The sequence below is a fragment of the Orussus abietinus genome, unplaced genomic scaffold (assembly GCF_000612105.2).
Source record: "Orussus abietinus isolate OABI.00-Male unplaced genomic scaffold, Oabi_2.0 scaffold9, whole genome shotgun sequence".
NCBI lineage: Eukaryota > Metazoa > Arthropoda > Insecta > Hymenoptera > Orussidae > Orussus > Orussus abietinus.
In genome coordinates this window covers 2,320,777-2,343,790 of record NW_019396004.1, presented here as the reverse complement: position 1 = coordinate 2,343,790, position 23,014 = coordinate 2,320,777, and the positions used below count along the sequence as shown (strand labels likewise).

The 23,014-nt window shown below is 52.9% G+C and overlaps 2 protein-coding genes across 3 annotated transcripts; one reads left to right on the top strand and one right to left on the bottom strand.

Moving 5' to 3' along the window:
• The first annotated feature begins 1,887 nt into the window (after window positions 1-1,887).
• Window positions 1,888-19,398, top strand: LOC105701034 (BMP and activin membrane-bound inhibitor homolog). The gene is made up of 3 exons (XM_012427432.1): window positions 1,888-2,311; window positions 17,389-17,658; window positions 18,287-19,398. The coding sequence occupies exons 1-3, from the start codon at window positions 2,179-2,181 to the stop codon at window positions 18,538-18,540; spliced, it is 657 nt and encodes a 218-aa protein (XP_012282855.1). The 5' UTR covers window positions 1,888-2,178; the 3' UTR covers window positions 18,541-19,398.
• Window positions 18,556-22,745, bottom strand: LOC105701033 (mRNA-decapping enzyme 1A). Of its 2 annotated transcripts, none has more exons than XM_012427430.2 (4): window positions 22,355-22,745; window positions 21,530-21,974; window positions 20,955-21,452; window positions 18,556-20,870 (listed from the first exon to the last, which is right to left on the bottom strand). In XM_012427430.2, exons 1-4 carry the CDS (start codon window positions 22,561-22,563, stop codon window positions 20,637-20,639), a joined length of 1,386 nt encoding a protein of 461 aa, XP_012282853.1. In that variant the 5' UTR covers window positions 22,564-22,745; the 3' UTR covers window positions 18,556-20,636. The 2 variants fall into 2 exon arrangements, with proteins under 2 accessions (XP_012282853.1, XP_012282854.1); XM_012427431.2 differs by lacking the exon at window positions 22,355-22,745 and adding an exon at window positions 22,241-22,337 and having other exon boundaries at window positions 19,529-20,870.
• Window positions 22,746-23,014: the final 269 nt, after the last annotated feature.

Here is a 23,014-nt window from a genome sequence, read left to right as displayed (position 1 = left end):
GAAAAGGGTTCGGAGAAATCTATTAGAGATAAGTACTAAGTTCTCCAAAGTTCCCTTCACCATGACCTTGGAGGCTGCAGTGCACATGGCGGCGCGTCGCGCCAGGTGTCGGGCGCCATCTTGGATCTCTTCGCCGACCTAGAATAATCGATTTTCGAGTATATTTTCCCCTTTTCCGCCTGACAAATCCGGAATCTCGAGTAATTGCGACGAGGGATCTTACTTATTTCACGAGATAAAGCTTGAGGAAGAGAGTCCGGACGCGTAAATATGTGGGAAAAAAGTGGAACGTGTACGCGTGTGCGTTCGAACATGGCGCCGCGGAGGAGCGGATCGCCGAACGACGCGGCAGCGAGCGTTCCGCAAAATTAGCAAACGAGCGGAATGGATAATTGGCGAGTTACCTGTCCCGCCGGCACTAATACCAACCTGGCGGTCGTAAAACGAACGATGCTAGATTTTATCTGCCGGTCTGGCCGAGGGAGAGAGACCGAGGGATTCGTGAGAAAGTGAGTTTCCCGCGAGCGCGCAATTGTTGCGGCATCGCGGAGGCGCCATCGCGACCGCGCTAGTCAACATCTCGATATTAAGTACCCATTGCGTCCACCTTCTAATCAAAGACAAGGATAACGAGAAGAGGGAAGTCAAATGCAGCTCCCTAAACCGAATATACTTTCTCGAGTCCGTTAAGTTCCCGAGCGATTAAAAACGGCCGCGCCAGGTGTGCGGCCATTTTTGTGAGTTCTTTTTCCGTCCCCCTTCCGCGGCAGACCCGGCAGCGATAAACCGTCGTCGGAAAGTGAGTCTTCCCGCACGTGAAAAGGACCCACTCCGCATAATGCAGTGTATTAAAACGAAGCCGGCTGCTCCTTGTAGAGAGAGAGGGCCGAGGATGGCGTCCCGCTTCCTGGGGCAGAAACAAGAGAGAAAAGGGATAGAATGTTAATAACGAGGAGAGGGAAGAAATATGTGTACGAAAGAGAAGGAAAAACAAGGTCCCCCGGGGAGGGGTAAAAGAGAGAGGAAGACGTACAAGGGGAGTAAGGGAGCGAGAGAGACGGGAGGAACGAGGAGGGTGAAGTAGGAAGGACTGACGAGGGACGAATGAGCACAGTCACGGGCGGAGGGAAGTGCAGGAAGGAGACAGACTTATGGGGACCAAGGTGGAGAGAAAGAGAGGGGACGACAGAGAGAGAGTCGATGGCTGCAGGCCGGTGCCCTCACGCACTTGCCCGTGCACGCATACACGGAGCACTCGAGCGCATCCGTGCGCAACCGTGGAGCGCTCCCCCGCGAGTGACGGGCGCCGCAGGCGCCACTGGGCTTCCCCCACCCTGCCCCCCACCGCGCAGCCAATCAGCACGCTCGCTGGCATCACGTGACGCGCGCGCTTTTCAAAACGCGGAACTTCTGCTTGGAAGAAGGCGTAATCGGATTGTTTCAAAATAGATCCATCGAGATATCTTCAACGAAATGCGTTCATACGCGTAACGTCCTCATGGAAAGGACTTGGTAGGATTTATTCTATGGCAGAAAGGATTTAAAATACCCAAAGTACATGTATTCAAGGGGTTTCAGAGAGGCCCGGTCACTATAGTTCCGTGCACGTTTTCATACACGGATTCCTAACCTCGGAGTACGCGCCTCGACGACGCTCTCGTTCTCGGCAGCGTTATCGCGGTAATATTACCGCTTTACGGCTCCATGCAGCGCCGCGGCGCATTCCCTCGTCGGGAACGCCATCGGGTACACTCGCACACTTAGGCTAGGAAAGTGTGGGAGCGATTTAGTCAGCGCTTTCGAGTTCCCCGGCGCCCTCTCGAGTGACTCAGAGAGCGGCGCAGCGGCGCCCCACGTCCCGGCGCCTCAGTCGCCTGCGAGCGCTCGCTGCAAACGGGTCTCCGCACGCATAAGCTTCCGAACCACTCCACGGACGAGACGCGCGTGCGACGTGCAAGTCTCATTAGACATGAGGTTCCACTGCTGAGGGATAGTCGAGGAACGGTCGTCGACTCCTCTTTCACGTTCGCGTTCGTTCTCGTAACGCTCCGGATTTGTCGGCCTCCTTTTTTCCCTTGAATTCATATTTTCGGGGGGAACTCGACCGGTGGTTTCGATACATGCGGGGATTCGGTTTCCTTTTGCCGACTTCGTTTTTATGAGAGCCAAGTGTGGAAGATGCTTCCGAGGGAACTCATCGCGCTCGCTACGTTGACGCTCTCCGTCGCCGCTGGCGTCGCTTCCGTCGACCTGGACTTCGGGGATTATGAGGTCCTCGGTGAAGAGGAGGGCAGGACGACCGATGGCAATGGTGAGGAATTTTTTTTCCCCCTAATATTTTCACGCCTTTCTTCGATTTAATTCCCCAATTTCTGAATTCACTATGTTTCAATTATGGGAATCATTCATAAAATGGACACGGCGCTCATACTTTCTTAAGGATTAATAATTTGAGACAAAAGAAATAAGTAGTAAGGTGGCCGCTATTGCGAGAAAATTATAAAGTCGGTAGATATGAAGGAAGAGAAGTGAAGAGGGACGATGAAAAAGGAGAAGCAGTCGGGTGGCAAAGGTCTCTTTGTCTTCGACCAGTGCGTGTCAGTCCGGTGACACTGCGGACCACTTTGGCGTCGGCGTCGCGACGTCGCCAAGGGCCGGTGCCGGCTCGACCGCTGCCAAAAGGAACGCATGCGTTCCACTTTTTCCGGAAGTCGCCGGCGCCACGTGACGGACAAAAGGGAGAAACGAGAGAAGAGCCCTCGACTTATATAATAACGAAGATGGCCTACGAAATCGGTCACCGTCTAAAAATATAACGCTCGTTGAAAGGAAAAAAAAAGAACTACTTTTTCAATTAAAACGAAGTAGAGGCCGGTGGTTCTTAGATCCAAGATGGCGGCACAGACCGTTGGTCACGTTTAGATCGGTAAAGGGAGCGCCGCGCTTTGCGGCCGATCCGATTTGCCGATCGCCGACCGCAAGCCCCACCGCAAAATCAACGACCTATAGATCCCTTATCGATCTCCGATACCGATCGAAGCCACGCGTCGATTTATCCCTCCGCGCTTCGCGCGCCAATCTTTCACCACATAACCTCAAAGCCATCCGCCTGCTCGAGCAATTCTTGATATCATTTGGAGCGCCTCGACATCGCCCGTTACATACTCGCCATTACCGTAATCGTGGCAATTAACGATCGAGGCGATAACGAGTGAGGCCCGAGGCTCGTTTAAAACGGAAATCTGGATCCTGGTCTGCCGAACTTCGCCAAACTCGCAGGCGCCGCGACGCCCGGCGCCGCTGCGCTTCGGGAATAATAAACATTTTAATTTTACTTCGGCGCGATACACGGAGTTTGAAGACGATAAAGTGTGCGACGGGCGCCAGCTAGTCGCGCGGATAGCGCGATGTATGAAACGAGCGAGGGCGCCAGTACACGCGAGTACTTGTGCGCGCGAGCGTGTACGTGTGAGCGAGCATATTCCCGCCAGAATGCCTAAACGTAGAAACTCTTATATACATACATACATAAGCATATACGCGTGCACATCCTCGCGTTCTCGGGCTAAATACGCGCGGAAACGCACACACTCGCGTACAGTTTAACAAGTGCGAATAAATAAATGCACGTACCTAAACGCGTGCTTCGCGAACACGCGTAAGTGTGCGTAAACGCACATGGCTGAGTTAAGGGGCTCGTTTTACGGAAACCATTTCACTTAGTTTCGACCAATCAGCGCCTGTTACGGTGCATCCTCAATCTCGCCTTGATATTCTCCGCGATCGTGACGCATGCGCGGCCGTACATGCACGTTATGTACGTTATGTATAGCATCGCATATAGGTACGCGTGTACGCATCGCGTATGCCTTCCCGAAGCCATTGATCTCGATGCGTCGCCCCAAGCGATTCGCGCCTGTTGGCCTCTCTCTCGGCCCCACGGCACAAGGCATGGTTCTCTCTCGTTTCTTCGGCTCGTCTTCCGCCTTTTGCCGAGTCGAAATCCCGGAATTGCCGACCCGTTAGTTGCGACTAACGAGGGAAGCCTTCCCACCGTTAGTCCGTGAACGCGTCGGTAAGCGACACGCGACGAAGACGAATCGAGACGAGTCGGAGGTACCGTCCTTCCGTGATATACATCAAGTTTTCTGGAACATTTCCCTGGTTGATCCTCCAGTTAGTCAGAAAAGTATCTCTATTTATACCTACGATCGCCTGATAATCATCCAGAATCACGCGATCTTGATCTTCTCGCCGGGTCCGTCTTCGCTTGAAAGCTGGAAATAGGGGATCTTGATTACCGCTCATGTCCGAAAGGATGGGTTCAGGAACGCGAGGTCAATCCGGGTGCCGCAGTTAGATGTGTCTCGCGCCGGTCCAATTCGGTTCTGACCAGCCCGCGCCGCTGTCCGGCCGTGGTGTGAGCGCCCGCGGCGGTGCGCGCCTGCTTATATACCCCCACCCTGCCCCCCGGTGGCGCCTGCTGGCGCAACGAGGTGCACGGAGCATGCAAGTGTGAAATGCAAGAGTGCGTATCGGCTGTGCCTCTTCTTCCTCGGTCTACTGTTTTCACCCTAACGGTCTCTCTCCTTCTCTCGCATGCACATATATAAAGGATACGTGTCGGTCATGTGCGCCCGGGGCCATGCCGGTGTACCATTCGGATCCCCGTAGCAAAGGAGCCGCTTCGAAGGCGGTTGGCACACGGAAGTGACGACTGTCGCTTTTATGTGTGTGCGACTGGTAGCCTGTGCCCCGGCTTCTAGGTGGAGTGCTCGCCAACGGGCACGCGTCCGGTAGCGTGGGGTCGGCGAGTTTTTTTTGTTTACACCGGTGGTTTGTTAAAAGCAAAGGTCTCAAGTCTTGGAACTGGAACCGTGTAGATCTCATTCGATCGGTCTCGAAAATAGTCGCGATCACGCTCCTATCCAAAGATCGGTCAGGGCCAGTTCGGCCAGAACCGGTCACTCTCGGTTCCCATACACCTCGTATGTAAATCCGACGGAATCGAGCCCGGGGGAGATTAATAGCGTCCGCGTTGACAGTGGCCAATGAGATTAAAAGAGATTTGAAGTGAAACTATAACGGCGACACGTAAAGAAGCCAGGATTTATGGGCGTCCACGAGACGAGCGAGTGGACGACGGTTCCGCGCGTGTATGACCGCGCACGTAGACGAGAATTAACAGTTTAGAGACCCTAGTATCCCCGCGAGGTACGTCGATGAATTACCTCGAAGACGCACGGACTATACCACGTCCATGCAGCTCCGACATGCACCTACATATCCCAGGACACGGAAGGACCCCGAGAGCGTAAATCGTTCCCAACGGATCCGAAGTAGAAAGTTTTCCACAATCTGGGACCCCAAGGCCGACGACCTCCTACCGAGTCTCGGGCACCCTTTTTGCGCCGCTCCATCCCTCCTTTATTCAATTTATCCCGATATAATTGCGCGATATTACCAGCCGCGAGGAACATATAGGACCCTTGAACGCCGAGCTTATGGTTGGCTCTTACCCGGCCATCAAGATGAACCGTTTGCGGTGCATTTGCCGGGACGCCGTTTCGCAAGTGGTACATGTCTTGATCCAGGAATTACTCCCCGTCTCAATGGTGGAACACGCCTTGGCTCACGGCTTTCCAATCGAAAGATCATCCTCATTAATACAATATAATCGGTCTCGGAGGTGGTGGTGGATCAGACTATAGTCGATGACGCACTTGTCCCTTGCCCTTTTTCCTTTTTTCCCCGGTTCTGGGTGCACCCCTAGGCCCCGATTCTTCCGAGGTACCTTTCCACTCCCCTTCGGGGAATCTGCAGGCTAATTGCGGCCCTCGATACGCAGTGCCTAATTGCGGATCTCTGGTCTTCGCACTCCAACCACTCCCACGAGTGGCCCCAACAAAACGAGGCTGCATTTGGGTCAGTGGCATCCCTCGGCGCCAAGATTCCGTGTAAACGCCTCCCAGCTCGGCCTATTTCGAGTCGAGTGACAAGGTCATTGTCTCCACATCTTGGCATCCCTAGGTCGAAGGAGGCGCCAAAAATCCGCCACTCGATCGATCATCCTTCAAACGGCTGCTACAGCGGCTTCCGTGGATCCATTCTATCTCCCCTCTATATACCACTGTTACGCTTCCTCGCTTTTACAGTCCTCTTTATCATCCCCGACTGATTTACCGCTTCCTCGTGTCGCCATTACGGCCGCGACTCCAGGGCCCCTATTCGCTCCCCTCTTCCTTTTCCCGCCAATTTTCTCAAACCGAGTTGAATTCGTGGCTCATTTGCACGAATTATCGCGCTTTAACGGCGCCGCCGTATACCGGGGCAACGCTTCCCGTTAACCTATCGTAATTGCCGCACCGAGCCGTAAACACCCCACTAAGTGCGTTACTGGCCGGCCTCGTTGCAGCAACGAGACTCGCGGCGATAAATCAGGAAGCGTCGTTAAAAAGGCTCCTGCCTTTCGCGACGTCTCGTTAAATTCACTCGGGAATCCTCTTCGTCCTCTTCTCGGGATGGATTTGACCTCGGGTCGCGCAGACACGTCCGGAGTGGCATCCTAACCTCACTTCTCCGGCCTTCTTCCGCATCCCTCTCGACTGGGGTCTTACGACACTCGTTTCCCTCGCCTCCAGGCCCGGAAAGAGAAACCTAGGAGTCGTTTAACCGACAAATACCCTCAAATTAGGGAGAATCGGCGAGTTTCGCGTACAGAGGAAAGCCTCCCGAACCGAGAGGGGCGACTTACGGTACGCGTACGGTACGTACTTGTACGCACGTACGCGCGCCCGTACAAATATAACTTAACTGCTTTCGAACGCACGTCCAGTCTTATTAAACTTGTTGTAATTCCGCGCGGCAGCGCGGAATGAGCACGTATTCCTACGTGCATCTACATACAAGGAAGGCACGAGCTCTTGCGCGCCTCCGAATGCCTCTGTGTGTGTCGTTCCTTTTGGACGGGCATTCGAAGGTGTCCAAGAGTATCCGAGAGTGTCCACCCTGTCCACGTGGAATAATGCACACGAGAGGAGATTACCTGCACAGGGATTTTCAGGGGGCCCAGCCTCGAGTTCCGAGAGTAACGAATTTCGTTTCTCCTTTTTTCCCCGTGTTCATCGGCAATGTCTGTGGGTACACCCACCCACACACACACACAAGAGGCGCCACCGGCATTTTCATGCGCACACACGAGCGGTGGAACACACCGTGGACGATTAATCGCCTGCTACCGAGCGCATATCCGTCCATACGTGTCCACCGTTCGCCATTTACCATTCGCTGCCGGCCATTTTGCCGAGGAGGGGCGAACGCGGAAGACTAATGCAGAAAAGGGCCCGCTGCGATGAAACTCCCCAGTGAGGCCATCTTGGTCGGGGACTTCCGTCCCCGACGGGGAAAAAGTCGAGGATCGCTCGTCGAGATCTCAGCAGTCTCTCCACCGAGACCGAAGAAAGTGAGAAAAAACGGAAGGAGGAAAACGAGGAGTCGTCGGGCCTTTTTATGGATTCCGAAGCCAGTAATGTCGCGACCTGTACGCACCTTGCCGTTTATGTTAATCCCGCATTTCGCATGCAATATGACGCGGCGCACTTACACGCGTGCGCTTCGGGTATGCGCGCATCCACAGGCCCGCGCATGCGCGCGGCTCTGGACGCGTCGAATTTAAATGAACGCGACCCTTCGTCGCTTTTCATCGGAGATCGTCGATAGGCACCCGGGAGAAGAGATGAGGAACTTTGCGGAACGCTCGAAGAGGATTTGGCAAGTGAGGGTTTACCAGGGGGGTGTTGGAGGTCGCGAGGAAGAGGGCTTGCTGGAGAAATTGAGGGAGATTCGGGTAAGGATGGGAAATCCACAGGGAATGTCGACGGAAATATACGGAAATTTATAATAAGGCGAAGCATGCGTCGGCGGATTCGATCGTCAGCTCGCTAGCCGGCACCGAGGCGTGGAAAATTCAGCTATTAATAAAGCTGTCGGTCCACTCCCCCGTGGTGACACTCGCCTACGGATAAGTAATGTCCGGCAGGGACGGAGAATGTCGCTGGATCTGTATCCCGATATATCGGGCCTCGTCGGCTCGCTTTCGCGCTTCCTGGGGCCCGATTCGCGCCCCGGAGAAAGCCGAACCCCACGGTGCGATTGCTCGTCCATTACTTCTCCGCGACAATGTCCAGATTGCCGAGTAGATGAACAATCGGATCCGGGTCGGGCAACTCGTCTTTGTCTCGAGGGTCCACGTGGTCCAGTGATAGGGAAAATTGGTCCCATCGATCAGAACATGAAAGATATCAGCCCGCGAGTGTTCGGCTTGTTAAGTCGGGTTTTGCAGAAAAGTGGGAAAAAAAATAAATTAAGGGGATGTGAAAGTGGCATCCGAAAGCTCAATCGCTCATAAAACTTTTCATAGAACTGGGTGTCTCAAATCGTTCCATACTTTAAAACGTGAATATGGAGACCCTAAGGTAGGTCCTGAAACTCCCGAAATTTCATTTCTTATTAACTATTTTTAAAATACCTATAAACAAATTTGAAAAGAATCGAAATTACATGAGTTTCAGGACCTTCCTTATAGGCTCCCTATTCGCGTTGTAGTGTCAAACTATCCGGTAAATCGAGGTGGGAGAAAAGTTTTATAAACAAAACCTCTTCGATGGCACTTTCACATCACCTTAAGACCTTTCTTTCTGTCAACCTTATAACTCGTCATCGCCGAGCTAATTGCTCGGATTAATCGCCGTTCGGGTGATCGAACCGTTCGGGAGGGGTGAAGACGTGCAGTTAAAGTGGAGTCAAAGTGCAGTAGAAGTGCAGTCTAAGTGGAGGAGGGAACTGTAAACTCTCGTTACGCTTCCTGACGCAACGGGTCCCGGGTATCAATGTCGGCGATTTCAAGGAGATATTTATAAATATACACCGTAGGTGGACGTGCACGAGTCCGTCCGCTCGCTGACGTATCCGTCTTATCCGCGCGGTCGCGCAATCGCGATGCATTCGCCCGTAATCGGCAACCGATGCGTGTCGGGGAGTGAAAGAAAAGGAAAAGGGAAACAGGGGAGGGGAAATAAAAAGGGACGTATAAAAATGCCGGAGCAAGGCGCAATCGCCTCTCGCGGTTCCACGCTCTCGGCCCACTCCCCGGATTGCGATTAATTTCAGGATTAATTGAAATTAATACGCCGCGGCCCGCTACGGGGCGATCAATTAGATGCAATCTTTCCAGAACGCGTTCCCGAGAGGATTATGCACGTCGACGGGTGTACAAATATCTGCCCACTCGCCGGATTCCGGCGAACTTCGCCGCCTATAAGTACGCGTCGCGATTCGAGAAGGGAATTCATTTCGGAGTGCAAAAAAAAGCATTAACGAAGTCGCGCTCTCCGGGGGCCTCGCGCTCGGAAAATCGTAAATAGGAAATCGCAGGAGGGATAAGAACTTAATCCAACGCCGTGAAATCAGCTCGCGTGTGCCGATACTAACGCGGGAGAAGTTCGCCCTTCCCCGATTTTTTTTTTCCTTTTTTTTTTTCCCTCCTCGCGCAATTGCCAGATAATTGGCACAGAGCTTTGCTGGGCTCGTTCCCACACGGGGCCCGATATGTATCGCGGGATCTCGTCGTAATCGCGTGCAAAAATCTCCCAGGCCGAGCCCAGGGGCCTTGGCGGTCGGCCTGATCTCGGATACGTCGTTCTAGTTCCTAACAATTAATAATAAGTAATATTGTTAGGAGAGGAGACGCGCAGTCGAAGACTCCGCTCTGCATACTCGTGGCATTACCGAGGGGCTATCGCGGCGTCCGCGGTGAATAAAACAAAAGCATCTATTAATCGGGAGTGCCGAGGGGATTTATTTGCATAACCACTCCGAGGCCGTCTTAATACTCCCGATCGTTACGACCGGCTCGTGCCGATTTTACACCCCTCGCGGATATCACGCGGCGATATCCGCTCGCGCGAGAAATCGATCGGCATCGATCAACCGTCCTCGATTTGTTTCGTTAATTGCGTTAACTTCGCCTCCATTAGGTTTAATTCACCGGGATATCGCAGCTGCGATCGCGACTGGACGATGCAGGTTCCCCAGGGACGTGACTTGTGCAACGGTCGTCTAACCTCACCACGGATCGCTAACTCGATCCGATATTTTCTCCCCTACTTTCCGTATCTCCGTTAATATCTCCACCCTCGGCTCGGAGTTCTGAAATCCCGGCCAAATCGTCGGCAAAGCACGTGATTAGCGGATTAATTCTGGCGCCGATGAACAAAGACGATGCGCGCGCGGATTGAGCCATCTGCACGCCGCCATTTTGGAGAACGCCGTGCAGACTGGTCCACGTGGCATTTTCATGGATAGGGACGGTGGTAACCGATGTTTGGCATGATTTCACTTGCTATGGGCACTTTGTCTCGTTATCGTTGCTATCCAAACCGAATAAACCGGGGTCGAATCGAGATCCACCAGAAGAAAAAAGAATATCTCCGCCGGGGAGATAGTCGGCATGACGGCACGCTTTAAAATTAGACGGCGCACATCTCTCTCTCTCTCTCTCCTCGACTTTGAAAAACGTCCCGAGAGCATTTCCCGAGGCTTTGTAACTCGGGGGATCGTGTGAAATTGATTATCGCGAGTGGTCAAAGTACTGGCCGATCGGCGGCGGCCATTTATCCGTCGCAAACTCCGGACTGAAGGGGGATAAACGAGGAGATTACAGTGCGGCGAGATGGACCGCTCGAGTCACGAATATCGTGCAGACAGTCGGCAGAGATTCATGCCCATTAACAGGGACCATTAAGAAGTGGGGTCGGTAAAAAGCGGAACCATTAACGGCGGGTTATTACTCCCGGCCCGGTAAGCCGAGTTACCGACGCCGAATCCAATTCGCGGATTCCCTTTCGATCGGCCGCAATTAAACGATTAAGTGAAAATGACGAGCGGGGAGTGAATGAAAGAAAAAAAGTGGAAAAAATACAGAGAGTAAGATGCGAGAAAATACGGGACGTGCCGGTCTCGGTGAAATTGGCCCTCGGTGGATTCCGCCATTTTGCGACGAGACGAGGGGCCGCCGGGGAGGAGGCCGAAGAGTTATGGCGTCTTGGCGGCATCGGGCGCGTATAATTTGGAGCAATTTGGCAATTGCATATAATTGATGACGTTGCCTTTTACTTCTGCCGGGCCGAGGCCCTCGAAGACGAGAGTTAAGTAGGGCTAATCATTGGTTACCGGGCTGAAAACCTGCCTTCGCCTGGCCAGAGCTTCCTCCGGACCCGAAATCCGCGTGCCCAGGTCGACACGTATGTGCTGCGTTTTACACGAACGCGTATGCACTCGGATTATTATCCCTGTACCCTAGACAAGACTCCACTCAGCTAATTCCCCCAATTTCGGAGTCACAGGTCCAGCATTAAATAGTTAAAGGAACGTCTCCAATGGCGGACCCCAGTCTTTCCAATATGGCGTCGAGGTCAATGAGGATAGGGAGTGGCATTTTCGGGGGAGCTTTTGTAGATAGACGACTATTTAGAAAACGGTACCTAGGGATTTCTTGGCTCGTAGACGAAGGATACGCGTATATATTCTCACAAATTCAGGCATAACCAGGGACGGTAAGAGGTATACTCCCTCATCGGTGTCTAATACCTAGCGAGCCCCGGCCCAGGGCCTCCAGGGATCCTCCTTCTTCCCAGAAAGAAGAGTTCCGTCCCTATTGTTCTTGCTAATTGCCGGCCCTCCTTCTCTCTCTCTCTGTCTCGAGGCCCGACCCATGGCTATCTCCTTAATGGTCGGTTGTGGCCGAACCGACCGATGGTCGGCCGGTTTGCAGGCCCTGCAAATACCGGGCCGGTGCACACCTAAGTCGCTTCCCTTTGTCTCGGAATTTCGGGCCGACAGTCCCGAAACGGAGTTTCATTTTCTCGGATTACTCGGCTGAATTTCGCTGGTGCTCGAAGGCCCTGTCCTCGTTGAAGGGTCGTTTATCTCCGGAAACAGGGTATCCCATCGATCTCGTTCGATTGGGTTTATCTTGAAGGTCTCTAACCTCCGGATTGCAACTTGTATCCGGGAAAAAAATCGTCCATTTCCTCCAGATTCCCCCTGGAGGCTCTTTGTCTCTACTGCGACCGACGCAGAATACCCTGGTTTCACTTTTTTAATTATTCTAAATTAACCTCCCCCGGGAAATAATTTCTTCGAGTGGCGTTGACAAGCTGGCGACCAATGGGACGTGAAAAGGGAGTCGGGGGTCACGACGATTAGCCGCCAAGTAAATCATTTCCTTCCCTAAGGGTCGCAAACGAGCCAGGCATCGATTCCGAGGTCTCCCGGTCGATGTCTGACTTTTTCTGCCCCCGTCGCGTCGAATTACGCCTCGACGTCCGTCGAAGGAACGCATAATGGCCATCTTCTTCTGCTCACATCGGAGGGCCTTTCAATATTCACGAGTGGGTCCAGACGCGAATCGTTTCCACTCGCCAATTGGTCCATTCAGCCTCCTTCGGTGGCCTCTTCATCGGCGCGACTCCTCTTCCACTTCCTGGCAGAGGGGCAAATGGCGAAATAAATCCAAGGGGTCTACGCAGAAACCAACAACCGGGATGGGATCATGGGTCTTCGCGGTATAAATGCAGAAGCCGCTACCGAGGATTATAAAGAGGCGATCAGGCAGCACGGGGGCCGCTGGATAAACAATTTAAAGACCCGGCGGCCATCTTGGTCCCGCGACGGACGCGTCCGCCCCCCATCGCGAAGAGTTTGCGGGGGAATAAAAATGGAAACTAACTGACAGCTACCGTGGGAATGTCAATGTTCGCCGTAGGAACCACGGGAGCCGAAGCCACCGAGAGAAATGGCCAAGAGTATCGGCCAGCAAATAATTAGGGGAAGGCTTTAAGTGGTCCGCATTTCGGGCATCCTGGAATCCGCTCTCGGGCGAACCCCGCCAGGACCCGGGGAGACCACCGGTAGAATGCCTCGGAAAAGGAGCAAAACCTTTATTGAGAGCCCTGGTCGCTGACCAGTCCAGCGGCTCGAAAAAGGGACCAAAAAGCGGGTCCATTAGGCGAGCGTGCACTTGTCGTCGACGACTGGGACCAGCAACGTTCCCCGAAACACTTTGCATCGGGGTCCTAAGATGGCCCCGGGCCTCTTGCCCTCTCCCTTGCCCCGCTGTCGCCGGTGCCATTATATCTCCGTCGGCTGACAGCAGTGACAGCCCGAGATACCGTTTAATTCGCCGAGAAAGCCGCACCTGCCAAGCCGGGGAACGCTCTTCAAGGTCCCCCCGACAGGGCCGCCACGTGGACCCCCCGCGAAGCGTCCAGACTTGAATTTTTTTTTTCACCTCTTCCCCGTTTAATCCTTGCACCAGTCCCTTAAACGGAGACACGACCTTCCATGAGCCATTGATAATGATTTCGAGCCTCTCACCCTAGGTCCCAAGGAGTAGGTCCAAAAGGTGCCTATCAGCTGAGAGGGACGAACCGTTCCAATGTCCGGATGCAATAACGCGTAATAGTTTACACAGTCCAGTACGCGCGCATCGGATAGCAGTGAAACATTTTTCTTTTTTTTTTTTGCCGCGGGTATAAATGAGATGTGTTTCCAACGAGGTCTCGAGGCCCCCCGCGAAGAGGACTCGACCGGTTTTTCGAGTGGCCATAGGAGCGTCCGGCCGGGTCGTAAATATCCACGGGGACCATTAACTCGCTAATATAAAGACGGTAAAAACATATTTAGTGGGGTCCGCGTCGAGGGGAGATAAAGGTTTTATATAAAAAGCATCAAGGGGCAAAGGGAACGCGGGGAACTCTGAACCCCAGTCTTCCCCAGGGCTGTTTGAACAGCTTGTCGAGGTGTTCGAGGCCTTGCCCGTCGACAATACTCACTTCTTCCAAGAGCTGTTCAAACAAATCCCTCGGCCACGAGGACGATCATTATTTGCCCGTTACCGGGTTACGACGAGACTGCGTTTGCCTGGGCAAACCTCCAGGAAGTCATTCAGCGCCACGTCGAGCTACCGTTGTCATTTATAATCCTGGAGTTGTCTTCGACGACCTGGTTAACGATAGAACCGTCGACCAGGGTTTGTCATGACGACCCCGAAGAGCGTCAACGCCGTCCCGGTAAATCCCTAGTCTCGCCATTGTTTCTTCAACCTGTCAGGTTTCCGTTTAACGATCCGACACGTCCAGCCGCGACAATTGTCGAGCTCGTTGGCACCTGCCGATGTACCAGGTCGTCCAGGGAGTCGCAATCGAGTGCGCCTTAAAGGGTGTAAAATGGCGAGTTGCTGGAGCTTCAGCCCAGCCAGGTGAGTCCCAGCTCGGAGCCGCTCATCGCAAAGTAGTACTTGCATCGGTTTACGACCCTACCTGATCGTTCCGTTACGATCGGGGCCCTAACTCCTGCTTCTCTGATTAGCACCTGCCCGAGAGCTGCTTAAAGAGTCCAGGGATTGCCAGCGTCGCGATTATTCAAAAGAGAGGGGAAGAGAGAGGGAAAAGAAACGGAAGAAATGGTCCACGATTTCAGGGACTCCTCGGACCCTCCATTCGTCATCCCATCGTTATCCTCCGGTGATATCTGAAGTGCGCGACGTCAGGTCGCCGTTGAAAGATCGCCGGAGATCCTCGAGATCCTCTTCCCGTCCCTGGGACATCTCTGGTGCCTCCTCTCGTCCTCCGGTGGATTTTTTCCGCATTCCGAGAAGGCTCCTGGCCCCTGGGCTCCACAGGTGCAGAGGGAATGCTCTCACGTAGCGGAGCTGGACACGAATCCCTGACGAATGAGTCAGGAGTGATCGTCGCGACACCGGACAGGAGTTTCTCGGTCCAAATCCTTTGGGACGTTCCGTCGATCTCCGAGTTCCGTCAGTTGGTTCTCAAAGTTTATGAGGTAGGTTCGGAGCCGGAAGAAAGGTTCAAAGCTCCAAGGCAGTTGGCGCCGTCAGGGGGACGTCCCATGGGACTCCATGACCGAAATTCCATCCTCGGTTTCGGCTCCCATCGGTGCGACGAGAAGCCGTTTTAACCGTTAAGTCGTAAAGCGTACAAGTTTGCTCCTTCTCCCTCCGAGTGGCAGGTCCCTCTTCCGGCAACGATTTGTATCCTCCCGTGAGACAGGAGAAACAAATATTGACCGAGTGCCTCCAGGCCACCTTCCCCGGAGCCCACCACGACCGCAGGCCATGGAAAGGAGGGCTGATTAATTAATAGGTCTCTCTCTCTTCGATCATTCCGCAATCCTAATTCGGTTGCGGCTAGCTAACGGTGACTCTCGAGCGATTCGATTGGAAAGTGATTTATCTTCGATCTCGCTTGGGCGGGTAGAAGGTAAAAAAGCCTGGTGGACGCTTTGCCGAGGATCTGGATCGAAATCCGGGTTAAGTAAAATTCCTTCCTTTCTCTTCATCGCTCACTTATATTATTTTAGCGACAAAATATCCTTCCCCCAGCCAGCGTATCATCCAAATTTGGATGATCGGTCCTCACTATGTCGAGGTCGCGGTGCACCAGTTCCGATCAGCCTTTTTTCAGGCCGCCTAGGATCGTCCACCCGGGTTCGCAGACGTTCCCCGTAGTTCATGATCGAGAGCCGGTCTGGCGGCCTAAAAAACAGGAGGGAACAATAAGGGGGGCTTGTCGGAAAATAATTAATATACCTCGGACGCATAACGAACGGCCCCGCCGAGCCGTCTGTTTGTTTTCGGAGGGGCCTGCCCCGGCTTCCTCCTCCCGCCGTCCTGTATCTCCTCTTCGGGGCCCTCTTCTTCTTCTCGACCTCCCGCTGCTGGGCCCCTAGCCGGTGCTTTTATTTTCCAGCGCAAACATCTCCACGCACGCACACGCGCCGCCGTCTCTGGCTTCCATCTCGAGGGCGTTCGTCTCGCTCGCACCCGCTGGGTCCAGCACGATGCGTCCTTCTCGCTCCCACTGGGTCCCAAGACCCCTCGTAGAGGAAGGGCCTCCGACGGGAGGCAGCCTCGGTCGCCGCATGCCTCCTCCCTTCCCTCCTCCGCCTTGATCTTCCTTTTCTGACTCGGCTGTTTTAGCCCTTTTTACTCCTCGGTGAGCTCCGGCACCGGCAAAGGGGTATGCTGCCGCTGGCTTATTAGCGAGAGACCGACAGATTCGGAGGGGAGAGATCGGGCCCTGATGCGGGGCCTGAAAAATTGACGACCGGCCCGCTTCGGCCCAGTCACGCTGCAATGTTTGCTTAATGCCCCGGTTTCCTAATTGCACCCCCTGACGGCCTAATTCACACGTCAAATTTCCCTAATTATTCATTAAATCATCGGTCAAGATCGTCATCGGCGAGGTTTCCTTCTCGTCGCGGCTTAAATCCGCTAATAAGCTCTCAGAATTGAGATATTAATGTCCGTCCGATCGTGAGGTCGATCCCTGTCGTAAAGAGACTCGGCGGCCTTCGCGCACACGTATGCGCTTGGCGCGGGACTCGGCTCAGCCCCGATGCAAATCCTCCCGGGCGAGTCGCCGCAGGGAGATAAATCCAGGAGAGGGGAGTAGCAATTCCCCGAGCTCTTGAGATTAAGACGGGATTAAGACGAATCGCGAGTACAAGGGCAGCCGGAGCCCGGCACAAATCTTGGCCGGTTGTTGCGAAACACAGCGGCGAGAGGTCCGACGCAGAGAGGCGATCCGCTCTCGTCCCTCGTCTTGGAGGAACTTCTCTCCGCCGATAAAGTGCATCCACTCTGGCGTGCATCTGCCGGGAGCCATACTCGAGCGCACTGCACGCACAGCAAGTCTGTGCCGATGGTGCACACGCGTACCAGCTTGCGACCTCGTGAATCCGCAGATTTGCTGCTTTATTCCTGTATGGATTTCCACGCGCACGGCCACATGCGCGCGGATTTAAGATAGGGAAAGAAAAAGACGGAGACCCTCCCCGGGCGAGCCGAGGGACGGGGCCTTATCTTTTACGACTTCCAGTCGGCCACTCATTAGCGGCCGGCATTCGCCGGAGATAATGATTCGCCTTTGATTCGATGCGCTTCGGGAGATGGCTGGGATCCCTGCCCGTCCCTAAGTGCACTCGCAATTATTCTCCGACCAGGCCCTCCGAGGACGATACAGGAGAATACAAATGATAGCATTTCATTCCTGATATCGTCCTCGGTACAAAGTGGCTCAATCGAGGACTCGTCGAGGCGATAAGCGGGCTTTCCTCCCGGAAAGCCACGAATTCCTCGCGAGTCCTGTATCCGTCTTGATATCGTTCCTTATCCAAATACTGAAATTTATTTAAAGTCAGTGATGGCCGTGCGTCTCGTCCAGGAGTTTCAGGAACTCCGTTATGTGCAAGCAGCCTGCCGGTGATGATGGGTTGGTAATCATTGCGATCGTCGATCTTGGTTTCCAGATTCCCGAGGCGTGCGAGAGGTGAGGTGTTACTGCAACCAGCCAGAATGCGTGTCCCAGGGGTACATGTGCCGAGGTAGAGGCTGCTTCACCGAGTTGCCCTCCAGTACGAACCCCTCCCTGTTGAGGCCGGAGCACAGCTCCCATGGATGCCTGGAGGAGAGCTTCAAGGAGCGCCAGTGTCCCACGGGGTTCCTGTGCTGCGAGCAGGACCTCTGCAACCACGTGGACAGCCCGGCCATGAGGAGTAGGCTGAACAAGACTCTTCAAGGTAGGCATCGTCCTCTTCACTCTTCATCTTTCACCTCGCACAGCACTTCACTTTCATTAATGCTAATTAATTATTGCATAAATTTATCGCAAATGGGCAAACCGAGGGGATCAACCTAGGGTCATAAAACGGGGCTTGGGATGTGCATTCGGTGCCTACAAAAAAAAGAAGTGTGGTTGCGCGTATAAAGGATGATGAGACGCCGCAAAAGACCGTGGATTTTCTATCCGTGTCCCTCGTATTAATTTTTATCAATACCCCTAATGGCAGTATGCTTACGTCGTCTCGCGGGCACACGGAGGGAAAGTAGGTGGTTGTAGGTGCCGGAGGTGCTCAACGTGCGCGGAAGGCTCGAGGCCTGGCCAGGCTGCACCGTACACCTAGAGCTCCGTGCAACGCTTTCGCTTCTCCAATTAAGCCGCGTAATTGTGGCCGTGGCAATCATCTCTTCGTAAAAGATTGGGAACAGGTTCTGCCGACAGAGGGAGGGAGAGCTCGGTGAACCTTAAAGGCCCCCGAGGGATCTTCGTCGTTCTCCTTTCCGTCGTGCCAATGACACGAGATGCCCTCCCCCTGGTACTCCTGGATCCAAAAGCCTCTGTTATTGACCCTCGTTTCTCGTTTCCAGTTCTGTTGGGCGACCAGAGGGCGTTCCTGGGCCCGATCCAGCCAACGGCCCATGGGGCCCAAAGTACGGACGGATGGTTCAAGACGGCAACGATAGCGGTCCCGATTTGCGGCCTGGTGGCGTTGCTGATCCTGGCCAGCCTGGCGATCAGGTTGCTGCAGCCAATCCCCACGCAGAACGACAAATTGGGGCCCCACAGGACCCCCGATGGTGCCCCTCCGCTGCTGGGGACGCCGAAAGTGCCTCTCGTCTGAAGGGGACCGGACACTTCCAAAGACTCGACACTTCCCGTCCCGTCAGCTCTCTTGCTTTCGTATTTCCTTTCTTCTCTCGAACGACGGGTCCTAAAACAGAGGAGCTGCTTCGTTAAGGGCGATTGTCTCTCTTACCAGGGGCCAGCAGCGACTCGTCACCGCGCCCTGGTGGTCGTTCGCGATTCACTCGAGATAAGATTCTCTCCGGGGTTGATTCTCAAATTTCTGGGCCTTATTGCGGCTGCGGTCGGTTGTAAAGATACTGTTACTTAGCATATAGCGAGGAGCTGGACGATTCGTCATCTAGACGTTCATCTCGACGGTGCGGAACCGCTCGCGCTGTCCTCGACTGATGGAAATCATATATTTTTTATACGCTCGACCCCGTAAGGTAGCGATTAAGTCTGTTAGGAAAGCTAGCGGGCCGGAGCGCGGCTCCACTTGGCTGTGAATCTAATGACGGAGCGACCAATTTGTAAATTATATACATATATATATATATAAATATAAATATAAATATATCGTCGTGAAACCGTAACCCCACGCATCCCTCTCGAGCAGGGCACCACCCGCGTGCCTTGGAAGTGCCTCTCAAGCGACTCTCGAAGAGTCACTTTTCCGTTCTCCCCCGGGGGGGCAGATTTTCTAAAACATTTTCACGGAAGTGGCCTCTGCTCGGGAGGTTCCACGTCTCTACCCTGACGTGGTTCTTCCTGTAAATATTGTACACACGACTTGCTGTCTCTCCCCCTTATTAATATTAGCGATAATTTCCCACAATATTTCGATTCGAAGCGAGCGTCCGAGAGAGGAAGCTTGTTCGGCTGGGAAAAATAAATAAACCGTTTGTTTATTCGACACGACGTTGCGGTGCATCCGGTTGCGTTACTTGGAGGATCTCCTTCGCGAGGGATTTGGCCTCGCGTGTCCGATGCCCCTTAAACTCTCGTCTCGTCGGAATCGCCTGGTATCCGGAAGCAGAAATTAGAACGGATAACGGCGGATTAAATCTGGACCGTTCACCGAGGAAGGACGGGCCAACTACTCCGCTTTCTAGATCTTCCAGATTTTCCATATTTAACAACGGGGCACTTTCCTAAATTAAATTACTGCGGAACGGAAGAAAAATGTTCAATATGACCTTGTGACTCCAGCAGATCTCGTACTTTTCGTTTATTTCACGCTTCTCCACTCGCAGGGACAAACGCAAGATACGCGAGTGTCGTGTCGACACCGAACATGTGAGAGGGTGTGTCGTTACTCTATAAAATAGACATTTTTCTTCCACCGAAACCCGATCGCGCTTATTCTCTCCCTCTGTCAACCACGAGCGTTTTCCTCTCCACTTTGTATAATATATAATTGATTTGGCATCACAGTTTAGAATCGTACGACACGTCCGACGGTAGCTTCGCCCACGGCTCCGTGTGCCGCCTTTCGCCCAGCACTCGTATGTAAAAAAACAAAAACCTCCCGAGCCACTGGCTTCCCGGGACCCCCCGCGAATCCTCGGTTAAGTCGAAAAGAAAACTAGGGAAAATGCATCCAACGTTAATACACCGACGTTCTAGGGGATTTCTGCACTCGCGCGGAGCAACACCGGAGGCGAAGTCCTGCCGGAGGACCCAACGTTTCTCCCCGTACGATTTTCTCGGTTTCTGTGGCCTTGTTTTGGCCGCTTCGTCGCGGAAAATGGATTCTTAACGGTAAATGCACTGTAAAGGAAAGAAAGAAGAAGTCGATTGCGAGTCGTCTCAAGTTCCTCGAGTCCGGGAGCAGTCTACGTGTCTCAACAGTCTAACGAGTAGTCGCTGTCCCTTCTCTCTTTTTTTTTTTTCTACAACCACTTCATCTTTCTTTTTTACAGCGTGCAAAGCGTAGTTCAGTGTCCTAGCGTCTCGTCTAAGCGATCAGTCTGGCTCTGGACGAAATCTGGCGTCCCAGGTGCCCGACAGCGTCGTCCAGGGTGGTGGAACCGATTCGGACGTGTTGGCTCCGGCACCTGGTCGCGCGAACGCGATTCGCGCGCCGCCATTGTCCATCACAGCCCGTGTGACGGGCTCGGTTTTTCGGGAAGGGTTCCACCAGCGCCGGGCCTAGGAGAGGATCTCGCCGAAGGACTTGACGTAGGCCTCGTGGAGCTTGTTCACAAAGTCAGGATCGCTGGTTAGCAGGTAATTGAAGGCTTGCAGAAGTTGGTTCCTGGTCAGGGGCTCGAGGGGTCTCGCAGGAGGTTCTTGAGGACTTGGTGCGGAGAACATCACCGGGGGCATCAGAGCTGGAGCAGACCCAGAGCCTGACAGCGAAGAGCCAACCACGTCATCGGAGCTCTGCCATTAATTAGAATTTATGTTAATTCAAATTCAAATGGCATTATATGTATTTTTTTTAACTGGAGATTTTTTTAAACTCACCGTAGGGATGGTTGCATGTGCAAAGAGGGTTGCGAAAGGGTTGCCACTGTTCGTACTGGAGAGACCAGAGGTCTGGTGGTTGGTCATAGTGGTGCCGACGTTTGTAGTGGGTGTCAGTATCCTGAGGAAACTGGTCGAGCCATTTGAGTCACTGGCACTCTGAGTAACCGACTGATTCATAAAGTGAGCCGGCAGCTCTCTCAGTAATGCATTGGTTCCAACGGTTTCTGATTGCGAAGGAGCTCTGGTTCGCCTTTTTGATCTGTTAGAGGCAGAGCCCACGTTGTTCATGGTGCCAAGGGGAGTGGGCTGTGGAGCCTGCACTTGCGAAGGTGGCACTGGCTGTGGAGTTGTGGAGCGCTGTTGTTTTTCGATGTGCTCCAGAGTGTGAGCTGCAGGGTGAGACATTAAGCGAGCCAGGAGAGGCTTGGTTTCTGGAAGAGTAACTGCGTTTCCTGGGGCTGGTTGATCTCCAGGCTTGAAGTGCACTGGGTTAACCTAAAATCGAAAGTACCTTTTTAATTTTTGGCACTAGATCAAACAATAAATCTATGCTCTATCGAATGTCTAATCACCTTAGCCTTTGCAAAGAAATCCATTACGCTTTGCGACGTAACGTCAGGACCCAAAGGAGCATTCAGCGGGCTGGAGGTACTATCCCCTAAGATAGTATTAACCAGAGGTTTGCTCTCAGCTGTCGTTCCTCCTCCTCTATCGCTTGCCTTGCTGATATTAAAATCCTCCTGAGCCTTACTTAGCATACTGTATATATCGACGTTACTCATATCAGGTCCGAGATTCTTCTTGCACTTCATCAGACTCTTACTCGTCGACTTTCTGTCATCCTCCAGCTCCTTAACCAACTTATGCAGCATCGTAGCTATGCGCACGCAATCTTCTTTATCATAAAACCAGACTCCATGAATGTTGCACTTCCAGTTTCTATACAATAAGAATGGCTCTTGCAGCTGCAAATCTAGGCCCTGCATGACTGGCTCCATGAGGTTCTTCGTATTTAGCCTAAACCAAAACAAAACAAAACAAATCAGTGAGCAGTTAACCTCAAAATACAGTTCACGGATGCTTTCCAATGCAACAATCAAAGGTTATGCACAACCTACAAAATTTTCACATGAATCCTTTCTTACCCCTACTCAGCAAATAAAATTCTCCCAAGTAAAGCCTTAGAAAAACTAGACAATACTTTATAAAGAAAATTAACACAAGCTCTAATTAAATCTAATTAAGCTTTAAAGTGCTCTAATCTATAGATATACTACAATCACCTATCAAAGCCGATCTCCTATCCTGGGGATCGTTCCACTGCTTCATCCGTGGTGCTGAGCATCGCATCGAGTACTACAAAAGCTATTAAATGCTAAATCTTAAATACTAAGTACCGATTCATGATGAGGATGCTGTTATAGGGCTCTCCGTTCCTGGAATATACGAAGAGCGCGCCCTCTATATCGGTCTTCTCCCACTTGTTGTTCTCGGTATTGAATGTATAAAGGGCTACATGGGTAGCGGTCTCTATGATATCCTTGACGTAGGGGTCGACCCTCTTCAGAGCGGCCACGTTCATCCTTAGCTCGGTCAGGTCCGTCATCTCGTTGAAACTGGCGGAATTCACGAAACCGACGAAAGCTCGATCACTGGAAGGCACTTCTTGTGCTAACCTGCTTCCTCGGCGTGGCGCGCTTCTAGGTTAACTGATCGCGCTTGGCTCGGTAACGAACTCGCTTAGAAATTGCGCGTATTTTGAACTGACGCAGGCAGCTGCTCGTCGGGAAGACGCCATACTGGTTTGGCGATCTGTTTCGCATTAGTTCCACCGTTTTCCCGCTACGCGTACTGGCGCACAGAACGGCCAGGTATTGCGGTTAGAGGATCGATTTTGTAACTCGAATCGTGTTATAAGAATGCCGAAAAGTGTACATAATACTTAAGCCTAGCGCTTAGTACCTCGTGGAATAGCTCTTTTCTCCAGGGGGCAGCACAGTACGCGATCGCGCGATCCTGCCCGTGAGCAATCTCCCAACTCATCTCTGTTTTGTAAC